At 45.6% G+C, this 12,541-nt stretch overlaps 1 protein-coding gene across 1 annotated transcript in view; it reads right to left on the bottom strand.

Moving 5' to 3' along the window:
* Nucleotides 1-12,541, bottom strand: part of LOC139422307 (voltage-dependent calcium channel gamma-2 subunit) — a 72,898-nt gene that overhangs the window by 15,016 nt on the left and 45,341 nt on the right. The window contains exon 2 of the mRNA XM_071173502.1: nucleotides 6,865-6,948. Within this exon, the coding sequence (XP_071029603.1) occupies nucleotides 6,865-6,948 (84 nt within the window). The remainder of the gene's footprint in view (nucleotides 1-6,864; nucleotides 6,949-12,541) is intronic.

Below are 12,541 nucleotides of genomic sequence, written 5' to 3'. Positions count from 1 at the left end.
TGTATTTAGGTGTTCTAATTCCTCCTGCATCAACCGTTTCTTGCATAACTGGGTGTTTTCTTTTACTCCTCTCTTCTCTCTCTTTCTCTCTCTGCTGCTTAGCGCCCAGTACAGTAGTGGATGATGGGAGCTCGAACACGGCATGATCTAAAAACCCACTGGCGCTTTAGTATGCCTCAGCTGGGTTATATAACCGTGTGTGGATGTGTGAACCGCCTGGCTACGGGGAGAGCCGAGGAATCACAGTCACTACAGTGTGTGTGTTTGGGGATGTCTGTGTGTGCTATGTGTGTGTCTGTGTGTGTCTGTGTCTGTCTGTCTGTGTTCAAGTATGGGGGAGGGGTGGTGCACGTACGTATTCAAGAACATTCTGTGCCTTTCTTCTGCATATGTCAGATTTGCTCACTTCCAATACTGGTGTAGGCTGGTGTACTGTGAGCTAGCAGGTGCTGAATCACAGGATTACATACATCATATACGAGTCCCCTCAGTCTGAGTGTGAACTCCCTCTGATGTCACTTCCTGTGGGTTTTTACCTGAGGTAATAACCCTTCCCCTCTCGTTCTACCCTGTAAGTGGCTGGCATACTCTCTCTCTCTTTGGTCTCTCTCCAGATGCTCTGTGCAACACCTCATTATGGAAATACCAGCTGTGTGTCCTCCACTAAAGTCAAATGGGCTAAGTATATAAACGAATTCCCTTCACAGACCACATCATCCTGGCTACGACGAAACAGGCAGCGGAGATAGTAAAGCTACAGTATGACATCCACCTCTCTCTGAACCAGTCCCAATGTGGCCTACTGTACCCTCATGACCTCACCCTGCCCGACCTTCACATAAAAGAACACACAAATGTAACGCAAACATAACGCAGACACACAGACACACTGAGTGGCCTGAATAGGGGCTCACTTTGTCACTAAAGTACAGAGGTACAACTCCAGACTAAAAAGACATGCCAGTCACAGACGGGTGTTCGGGGAGAGAGGGAGAAAGAGAGAGAGAGTGATAGAGGCCTGACCTATATAGGAAGGAGGCTGAAATATTTATGGATGTGAGTGTCCTAATTGGCAAGCAACTGGGAGCACTGCGGCCCTCTCGTCCAATCACAGAGCAGGAAGCGGTTAAAGCACACAAACACGCACGCACACAGCCATGCACGCACACACGCACACACACACACACACTTGGGTACATGGTCTGAGGTCCGCAGTGTCACCTCACCCCTGTGCCCCTGTCAAGGCCAGTGACTTCGGGCACCATTACCAGAGCTGTTATCATAACCATCCTCTCCGGCAGATATGGACGAGCACAGTCGCTCAGAGCGTTAAGTCAAACACAGCCTAATTGGTTAGGCTTGATCTCCAGGACTGGCAGTAACACACACTGCTCCGTTCTCCTCTTCTGTCAGAGTGGGCTTCAATTACTGTCTGTTCTGATGGAGACCAGGAGATGAACACAACCTGAATCCAGTTCAGCTGAGCATCACTGGGTGGGGGAAGGGAGGGGTCAAATGTCTGGAGCATTGTTAAACAGGCGTGGGGCCGAGGCACTGCTCGTAACATGGAAATGTGTGCTAATCAATTCCTTTTCCTATATTTTGAGAGAACTGTTCAGGGGAAAAAGGAGGGGACCTTGCAGCACTTTTTGAATGTACTAGGTCAATATGCAGAGGTAGTGTTAGTTTAACTCATTTGTTTGAAACTTTCAATACTGTACACTTCAAAGTCACAGTCACAGGAATCTTGTGAGATGCAGGAGACATGTTTTGATCCCAGTTAGTCCCAAGAGAAACATTAAATAGGGATCCTATCCTTTGAAGGATAGGACTATTCAGGGCTATTCAACTACAGTATGTTCTTATTGGGGCCAAATTGCAGTTCTTGTGACACTCCCTTCTAACAAGGCCTGCAATCATAGAGGGAAACAGAAGGCATGACCATGTTCCAGAGTCTTTCAGGAATGGGGTCATAAGAGCTCAGCCAAAACATTTCAAATGCTAGAGCCAAATTCATAGGAAAAAATAAATTCAACATGCCACATTGACTTCAGAAACCAGAAGCTTCTGTTACAGTTTTTTTTTACAATTGTTTAAGCACAATTTTGAAAACAGGGCCCAGTTTGTCAAAACACTACACACAATTAGCACAACCCTACACCATAGTAGCACAACACTTCAGATCATTTGCAAAATGGAACACTTGTCAAAACTATACACGACTTCATACAAATAATATTTTGTTACCATACGAAACATTTCTTATGACTTCAATCTTTTTGAACCAGTTACACACTGCTGTTGCTAACCTAAAACACTTTTAGCAAGTCTAATTGTCAGTGATTAGAGTGCTGTAAATGAAGTGCACAGAGAAAGTGCAACTATACACAAGACCAATGCTGCAGACTGAGGAAAACATCATTTCTCTCCATATACCCAAATCAGTCAACATGTCAACATGGAGAATCACAACAAAACATGTCCCAGTTTTCATGCTACTACAGTAGTGTGCATAACACTGTTAGATCAGCAAACAGACAAACGTAAAATACTGTATCCAGTACAGGTTACAATTACAGTAAATAACAACATAAAAAATAATCTGAAAAAAACTGACAATATTGTACAGAAAATACTACAGTAAACATACTATACATTATCTCTTCGCCTAGCTGGATCTGGCCAGATAATTTCAACATCACAAGCAATATCGTCATTAGCAAGACAACGCGGGAAGAACTGTCTTGAATGTCGAATCCAACAGCTGAGGCGTCGACTTGGTCATAGGCGCCCTCCATGTCCTGAATGAGGGGTACCTGAGCCTGGGGCTGGAGATCGTAAACCTTCCACCGCCATGCAGAGAACACTCTTCGATAGGGTTTAGAAACAGAGAGTATGGTGGAAGGTATAGTTCTGTCAACTGTGGATGGTGTTGAAACCAGTTCTGGCCCAAAGCAGAGCGGTGGAATGACAGATTGTCCCAGATGACCGTGTATTGCATCTGGTGCATTTCATTACCTGCTGTGACGATGTGGTGCAATCGGTCCAAAAATGTGAGAATGTGAGGTGTGTTGTAAGGGCCCATGTTGGTATGACGGAGGACAACCCCATGCTGTGAAATGGCAGCGCAAAGGGTGATGTTACCCCCACGTTGCCCTGGGACATTGATTATAGCCCTGTGGCCAATGATATTTCTGCCTCGCCTACTTGCTTTTGTGAGGTTGAACCCTGCCTCATCAATATATATGAATTCATGCAGGATTTCCTCAGCATCCATCTGCAAAACTCCCTGAAATACAGTGAAAGACAAGATTGTGTAGTTCAGGATAGGTCTAGTATAACGTCAATGTAAAAAAGTAATGTGTGCAGTATGCAACATCACAGTACTAAAGTGAACAATACAAACCTACACATACTCATGCCGCAGCCGTTTAACCCTCTCTGAATTCCGCTCAAAAGGCACTCGATAAAGTTGTTTCATTTGAACCTGATGTCTTTTCAGGGTGGTTGCCAGTGTTGACTGAGAGACCTGATGGACATTATTGAAAATGGCATGGTCACCGATAATGTTGGCTTGTAGTTCTGAGCCTGATATGGTTTTGGCCAATAATGCTGTTTATTATCTCTCACTCTTGTTCTTGCGTGAATATGGGCCCCCTTCCTCCTTGTTGTTCCCGACCCTCAATCCTATGTAGAGAATAATACATGTAACTTACTGTACAATGTCACAGGGGTCAAGGGGTATCACAAGTGCTGATATGGTGCTGACAATAAGCGGCTGATCACTGTAACTGTAGACAGATCTTCTACCTGTTTTCCTGTCGAAAAGTCCTTATGACAGATGCCACTGTATATCTGCTAAGATTTGGCTGAACTCTCAGTCCAGCCTCCCTCAGCGTCAATCCGTGGTTCACAACATGGTCCACTAGTGTTGCACGAATGTCATTTGATAAGTTTGGTCCTCTTCTTCTTTGTGCACGTTCTCCTCCTGCTTCAGGTCTTCCTCGACCTCTGGCTCGGCCTCTGCCTCTACCTCCTTCTCTGTGTACTTCTCCTCTCACCCGCACTCTTCTTCTGACTCCTTCCATTTTGGTTGAAGGCAGGTGAACCTACCTGCTGCATTTTTATAGTGCTTAAACCTGATTGGTGTGTCTACAATTTAGCAATCATGTGTTTGTGCACCTGTGTTTGTACACTTCAACTATGACAGACAAAATGAGGATTTTTAATGAATTTATTTGCAAATTATGGTGGAAAATAAGTATTTTGGTCAATAACAAAAGTTTATGTCAATACTTTGTTATATACCCTTTGTTGGCAATGACAGAGGTCAAACGTTTTCTGTAAGTCTTCACAAGGTTTTCACACACTGTTGCTGGTATTTTGGCCTATTCCTCCATGCAGATCTCCTCTAGAGCAGTGATGTTTTGGGGCTGTTGCTGGGCAACACAGACTTTCAACTCCCTCCAAAGATTTTCTATGGGGTTGAGATCTGGAGACTGGCTAGGCCACTCCAGGACCTTGAAATGCTTCTTACGAAGCCAGTCCTTCGTTGCCCGGGCGGTGTGTTTGGGATCATTGTCATGCTGAAAGACCCAGCCACGTTTCATCTTCAATGCCCTTGCTGATGGAAGGAGGTTTTCACTCAAAATCTCACGATACATGGACCCATTCATTATTTCCTTTACACGGATCAGTCGTCCTGGTCCCTTTGCAGAAAAACAGCCCCAAAGCATCATGTTTCCACCCCCATGCTTCACAGTAGGTATGGTGTTCTTTGGATGCAACTCAGCATTCTTTGTCCTCCAAACACAACGAGTTGAGTTTTTACCAAAAAGTTATATTTTGGTTTCATCTGACCATATGACATTCTCCCAATCTTCTTCTGGATCATCCAAATGCTCTCTAGCAAACTTCAGATGGGCCTGGGCCTGTACTGGCTTAAGCAGGGGGACACGTCTGGCACTGCAGGATTTGAGTCCCTGGCGACGTAGTGTGTTACTGATGGTAGGCCTTGTTACTTTGGTCCCAGCTCTCTGTAGGTCATTCACTAGGTCCCCCCGTGTGGTTCTGGGATTTTTGCTCACCGTTCTTGTGATCATTTTGACCCCACGGGGTGAGATCTTGCGTGCAGCCCCAGATCGAGGGAGATTATCAGTGGTCTTGTATGTCTTCCATTTCCTAATAATTGCTCCCACAGTTGATTTCTTCAAACCAAGCTGCTTACCTATTGCAGATTCAGTCTTCCCAGCCTGGTGCAGGTCTACAATTTTGTTTCTGGTGTCCTTTGACAGCTCTTTGGTCTTGGCCATAGTGGAGTTTGGAGTGTGACTGTTTGAGGTTGTAGACAGGTGTCTTTTATACTGATAACAAGTTCAAACAGGTGCCATTAATACAGGTAACGAGTGGAGGACAGAGGAGCCTCTTAAAGAAGAAGTTACAGGCCTGTGAGAGCCATAAATCTTGCTTGTTTGAAGGTGACCAAATACTTATTTTCCATCATAATTTGCAAATAAATTCATTAAAAATCCTACAATGTGATTTTCTGGATGTTTTTTCCCTCATTTTGTCTGTCATAGTTGACGTGTACCTATGATGAAAATTACAGGCCTCTCTCATCTTTTTAAGTGGGAGAACTTGCACAATTGGTAGCTGACTAAATTATTTTTTACCCCACTGTACTTCTGTGTCTGATGTATACAAGTGTGTTTAGTGTTTTGCAAATCACTGTGTGTAATGTTTTACAAATAGTGTGAAGCTGACAATGTGCTTACAGTTGTGTAAATCTAGCCTTGTGTTTTGCTCCTTGTGTGTAAGGTTTTGCTAATTGTGGGAAAAGTTACATTTTAGTGTGTAAGCAATCGTAAAAAACTGTAATCACAGTGAGCGTTTCAATCTATCTGTTCTCCTCTACTTTTCCTGGCTGGCAAAGGATCAGGATGTTGTCTCTGGTTTTGAATCTGAATTTAGAGACATGAACTTAAAAACTTAATCTAAACGCATCTGAGAAGTTTCATATATAAAACTTTTGTAAACTTGAAATGATAGTTTGGTAACTTGATACACAGACAATGAATGCAATATCTATCATATTGAAACTGAATATATAAATATTGAATTTGAATATTCAATTACATGTAAATTTAATTTTAAAACTGAATGCAATATTCACTCAATTCAGTTTCAAATCATGGAATACAAGTTTGTGCATTACAAATTAAAAATATTACATTCAAATTCAATACCCTAATACAAATTCTAAATTATGGAATTCAAATAAAATTTCTGTTGGCATAGAAATCATGTAATTTTAGGATTATTTGTCTTGCTAGCAGTGAGGAAAACAGAGCACAAATCAATGTGGTGAGTTTACAGGGTACACAGTGGACTGTAATACTGCACGTTACGTTACACATGGCAGGCAGTAAAAACAGCCAGGAGAGGAGGAGTTCAGACCAGACAGACAGGCACTCACTAAAAGCAGGATACAGTTTAGAGATATATCAAATAACACACAGGCCCACCAGAACTACTGTCACTGTATTGACTGTCAGGGGCTGGGTGGGGAAAGTGGACTCAGGTATTAAATATGAACAAGTTGTCAGTGGAAGTAAGAGGAGGCGTTGCTGGCTGATTTCTGTCCCACCTTGTCACCTGATTGGTTACCTCATATTAAATACGACCCTCTCTTAACAAGATTAGAAAGTACACAGTTGTACATTTGTGTAGTATTTGTGTAGTATTTACACTATTCACTACAATACAGTATCAATTGCGCAGATGGGATGCCCAGACCACACTATCCCTTGAGGCTCACTGGTTCCTCTGTACTGTAAAAGTGAACGCCAAAGAGAGGAGACTCACGTAAGAAGTACTCAGAGGGGTCCGCTTCATAGTCCGTGTCCTCAGGAAAGTGATCTATCTGTTTACACATCCCTTTAAAGTTCCCTGGAGGAGAAACAAGAGAGAAAACACACAGGGTCAGAAAAGCAGTCACAGAGGAAAAATAATAATAGAACCAAGAGAAACGCCATGGCAACACAAAGAGTGACCCGAGTCAGTTCAAACCCATGTAGTTATGAGTGTACAGGTAACTGCCAAAATAAAGGAAATACCACCATAACATAACACCATAAAGAAAGGGCTTGTGAGATCCACAGGAAGATTTGAATAGAACAGATTAATTATTATGTAGCAACACAGCACTTAAGTGAAGGTATTGTACGCCTGCAGGAAGGAAGGGATGGTGAGACATGGGAGGAGGTCAAGTGATGAAGGGAGGGAGGGATGGATGGATGCGTGTTTTGGGGATACCTGGAGCACGGAGGAATGGAGGAGGATGTGGATACTGTTCCGGTGTGTGAAACATATGGGCCAGTGATTTGTTTGTGTGGGCAGCAGAGAGATGAATATATAATGAGTGATAGGCTCCTGGACATTTAGTCATTACATCCGTTCTAGATGGCTGCCGTTTTGCAAGCTCCGACCCAACTTAGCTATTTTGTGATTTTTTTTGTATATATAATATAACATAATATTTTTCTACCCAATTTCATGGTATCCAATTGGTAGTTACAGTCTTGTCTCATCGCTGCAACTCGCGTACGGACTCGGGAGATGAGAAGGTCGAGAGCCATGCGTCCTCCGAAACACGATACAACCAAGCCGATCCAACCAAGCAAAACTGCTTCTTGACACAATGCCCACTTAAGCCGGAAGCCAGCCACACCAATGTGTTGGAGGAAACACTGTACACCTGGCGACCGTGTCAGCGCATGCCTGCCACAGGAGGCGCTAGAGCGCGATGGGACAAGGACATCCCTGCCAGCCAAACCCTCCTCTAACCCGGATGATGCTGGGCCAATTGTGCGCCGCCCCATGGGTCTCCCGGTCACGTTTTTTTATCTGACTGGATAATAATATGTCCCACTCACTTCTAAAACCAAAGTTGCACCCCTGCCTGTATGTATGTATGTATGTATGTAAATGTAACACACAGCGATGTTAGGAAACATGAGGATGAAACTCCACAGAGGAGTGGGCGCTTTGCCCTTCTCATAAGCACCAGGGACTGGGTTTCCCTAGGCCAGGCAGCACATGCCCTGGTCTGGCTTTGGTGGTCATGCGAGCCTGAGGTTGCTAGTCAGAATGGAGGCCTCTCCGGCAGCAGGTGGCGGCTTGTAAACAAGAGTGGCACAGCTGGTGAGACCTGGAGCGGCTCCAACTGCTGTGCAATGGGAACCTCATCTCCTAATGCTCATTCATTTGGCTGACGCCTCAGTGCCCAGGCTGCCAAGTCACTCGCTCTGCCCTTTCAGGAAGCATCCTGGCCTGGCCTGGCCTGGCCTGTCCTTCTTCCCACTTCCCACTTTTCTCTATACCTTCATCCCTCCATTCCTCCATGCTGTGGTACCACAGAAGGTCCATCCGTGATGGGGTCACTCAAGGTCGCACGGCGAAGGAATCAACCAATACAGAGGTCATTACTGCACCCCTGCTGCCGAGGAGGAAACAGACGAGGAGGAAGCAGACCCCGGAGCATGTGATTGGGCCAGATTACTGTCTCATTAACTTATTCATCTCCTTCTCCCTCCAGTGTCTGTCTAATTAGGTTAACAGGTGTTTGTTAGCCGGGTGCCAGGTGTTGCCGAGGTGAAGATGGCGGGAAGGCAGGATGGGTGCTGCGGGTGCGGCTGTGTGGGGCGCTGGTTTTGTGAATGGACCCCACGTACGGAGAATGGACCCCCGGCGAGAACCGCTCGGATATGAGAGCGACTGGTGTCTGAAGGAAGAGCTATCAAACAGACTTAACACTGCTCTTCCTTCTGTGCACACTGTGTGTGGTAGGGCTCACAGAAGGCTGAGGGGAGACAGTGTTTAATACCACAGAGGTAACTGTCTGTTAACTGTCTGAGGGTAGTTAAGGTTTCATCAGAGGAGAGTTTGTTGTGATTGTTCCAATGTCATTGAGTTTTGACCGAGCGGTTGGCAGAGGCCTGGATTTGGGCCGCAGCAGAGGAGTGTGGGAACCTCCGTGTGAAACACACTAATCCTTCCTCGGTGGACAGAGTCCAAAGTGCTGACGGTGTGTGTGTGTGTCCACTTCTCTCTCACCTTCCCCAGCTCTGGCTCATAATCAAAAAGCACTCATTGATTTCCATCAACAAGCTCTGCGGCAATTAACAAGAGACAGGGAGGAATATATGGGAAAGAGGGAGAGGCAGAGGAAGGGCAATGAACAGAGAGAAGGTTGAAGTCCAGAAGACAGGGGGATAGATCTGCTTCCATTGTCACACTTTCATCATTGTTGGATCGAAACTCATAGGCCTAAAAAGCACATCAAACTCAGTGTGCGACTCTTACCACCACTGACACCACAGTACAGCCACTGAGCCTCCACAATAAATAACATCTATCAAGAAGTGGGTCAAATGCAGTGAAGCAGTGAAGGAGAAAAATAAGGAACATCCTGAACTCTCATTTCAAATCCATTTCAACAAGGATACATTTATGTAGTTACACAGCACAGTCGCCACGGAGTTGTCGGAACAAAACGTATAACATTGAGAACACAGCATCCACCCACAGTGCACCACATGTCTGTCTTATCAACAGCTTTTCATGCATGCTTTTCAACCGATCGCTGCCCGCACCTGCTCGCCCGTCCAACATCACTACTCTGGACGGCTCTGACTTAGAAAACGTGGACAACTACAAATACCTGGGTGTCTGGTTAGACTGTAAACTCTCCTTCCAGACTCACATTAAGCATCTCCAATCCAAAATTAATCTGGAATTGGCTTCCTGTATCACAACAAAGCATCCTTCACTCATGCCTCCAAACATGCCCTCGTAAAACTGACCATCCTACCGATCCTCGACTTCGGTGATGTCATCTATAAAATAGCCTCCAACACTCTACTCAACAAACTGGATGCAGTCTATCACAGTGCCATCTGCTTTGTCACCAAAGCCCCAAACACTACCCACCATTGCGACCTGTACGCTCTCGTTGGTTGGCCCTCGCTTCATACTCGTCGCCAAACCCACTGGCTACAGGTTATCTACAAGTCTCTGCTAGGTAAAGCCCCGCCTTAGCTCACTGGTCACCATAGCAGCACCCACTCGTAGCACGCGCTCCAGCGGGTATATCTCACTGGTCACCCCCAAAGCCAATTCCTCCTTTGGTCGTCTTTCCTTCCAAGTCTCTGCTGCCCATGACTGGAACGAATTGCAAAAATCTCTGAAGCTGGAGACTCATATCTCCCTCACTTGCTTTAAGCACCAGCTGTCAGAGCAGCTCACAGATCACTGCACCTGTACATAGCCTATCTGTAAACAGCCAATCTATCTACCTACCTCATCCCCATACTGGTATTTATTTATTTATTTATTTATTTTGCTCCTTTGCACCCCAGTATCTCTACCTGCACATTCATCTTCTGCCGATCGACCATTCCAGTGTTTAATTGCTATATTGTAATTACTTCGCCACCATGGCCTATTTATTTCCTTAACTTACCTCATTTGCACTCACTATACATAGACATTTTGTCTTCTTTTGTTCTACTGTATTATTGACTGTATGTTTTGTTTATTCCATGTGTAACTCTGTGTTGTTGTGTGTCGAATTGTTACGCTTTATCTTGGCCAGGTCGCAGTTGCAAATTTGTTCTCAACTGGCCTACCTGGTTAAATAAAGGTCAAATAAAAATAAAAAAAATAAAAAAAACAGCTGACATCACAGAGTGGGAGAATGGTATAGTTAGCTGGCTGTCCCGTCCACAGTTGTGTCACTTGTTCATGCAGCTGCAGAGAGTAGCCTATTGGGGGAACCACTTCAATTAGTGCGCTGAAAGACTTATGTGACACTTAGCCGCTCCAAACTGTCATGTTCTTGTCAGACATGTCAACTCAGCACGCTGGTAAATGTTTTATACTAACATTATTATTTTTCAGAAACCTCCCGTACAAAAGTGTGTGACCGTGGGAAGGGTGAAGGGTGGAGGGGGAGAGGGGGAGAGAAGGGAGGAGGAGAGCAGAGGGGGGAGAAGGGGAGGGAAGGGAAGGGTGGAGGAGGGTGGAGTGGGGAGAGGGGGAGGAAGGGAGGAGAGGGGGGGAGGGAGGAGGGGGAGGGGGAGGAAGGGTGGAGGAGGGTGGAGGGGGGAGAGGGGGAGGAAGGGAGGAGGGCGGAGGGGGGAGAGTAGGGGGAAGAGGGGGAGGCCCATCTGGCAGGGGACCCACAACAGGTGGGTCACAACATCTTCATTCAGCGTTTACAGACAGGCCATAGTATCCACTATGTTACCTCTATCTGAGGGTTGCTCACTATAGCAAGCTGTAGTACTACAATAGCATCATGTCAGTACATACTCAGCCCTGTTGAAAGTGCTTGGTGTTAAAAAGCAACCAAGGCATTGTAAGTATAGGTAGCCTTCTAGCTGGGTGTATAAGTCTTGTGCTAATCATTTATAAAGCAGTTAGCATTAAGAGCAGAGCCAGGCCATGGGACCGACCCACTGGGTCCCATCAACTGGCTCCATACTAGGGATCAGCGCTGGACTTTCTCAATCACCCTAACGACCACTGGCCACCATGACCCCTACTGTGGGGATGAGCTATGGCCTAACACCTAGGTCCTTTCCTGTCCTCCCTGCCCCACACTACCATAAAGCACTTTAATACTAGAGCAGACCAGGATGAGACTGAGATCCAGAAGAAGGTAAGAGGGAGGTGGACAAGGTCAAGTGAGTGGGGCTGGTGGGTGGGTGTAGATTTACAATCGCCCATCCCACAGAGGCTCCTGGTCTGCTCAGCACCTGGATTTTCCGGTCGATGTTCCCCCATTTTCTGTTCCCTAGAGATGGCTGCATAGTATGTCTCCAAGGTTGTGTCTTCATGGGGAGATTCCAGTGATGAGGCTGTGATTTGTAAATTGGCCTCTGCTCTGGGGAGTCCTACTCTATTGGCAAGACCGTCATGTTGGGATCAACATTCTGAATAAAAATACTCATATTGAAATCAATACATTCCAAGGTCGGGGTTAACTGTTTAAGAATCACACAGAGGCACTTTTTCCAATGCTATTGAAGCCACAAACACAACCCCTGCTGGGCTCAAGCTAGAGTGAGAAAAGTTAAATTTTTCTCTCTGGCTTTCACTGAGGAGAGGATTCTTGGCCCCGGTGCTTTGGATTTTTTGACGGTTTAAGTCGGCTGTGACTTTCCCCACTTGGACGGAAACCGTACTCTCGCACTCTTTTTTCTCTCTCTCTGTCTCTCCCCTCTCTCTTACTCTCTTTCCCCCTCTCTCTCTTTTTCTCTCTCTCTGTCTCTCCCCTCTCTCTTACTCTCTTTCCCCCTCTCTCTCTTTTTTCTCTCTCTCTGTCTCTCCCCTCTCTCTTACTCTCTTTCCCCCTCTCTCTCTTTTTTCTCTCTCTCTGTCTCTCCCCTCTCTCTTACTCTCTTTCCCCCTCTCACTCTTTTATCTCTCTCTGTCTCTCCCCTCTCTCTTACTCTCTTTCCCCCTCTCTCTCTTTTTT

This window comes from Oncorhynchus clarkii, chromosome 12 (genome assembly GCF_045791955.1).
Source record: "Oncorhynchus clarkii lewisi isolate Uvic-CL-2024 chromosome 12, UVic_Ocla_1.0, whole genome shotgun sequence".
NCBI classification, from domain to species: Eukaryota; Metazoa; Chordata; class Actinopteri; order Salmoniformes; family Salmonidae; genus Oncorhynchus; species Oncorhynchus clarkii.
This window is presented reverse-complemented; position numbering and strand designations above follow the sequence as displayed.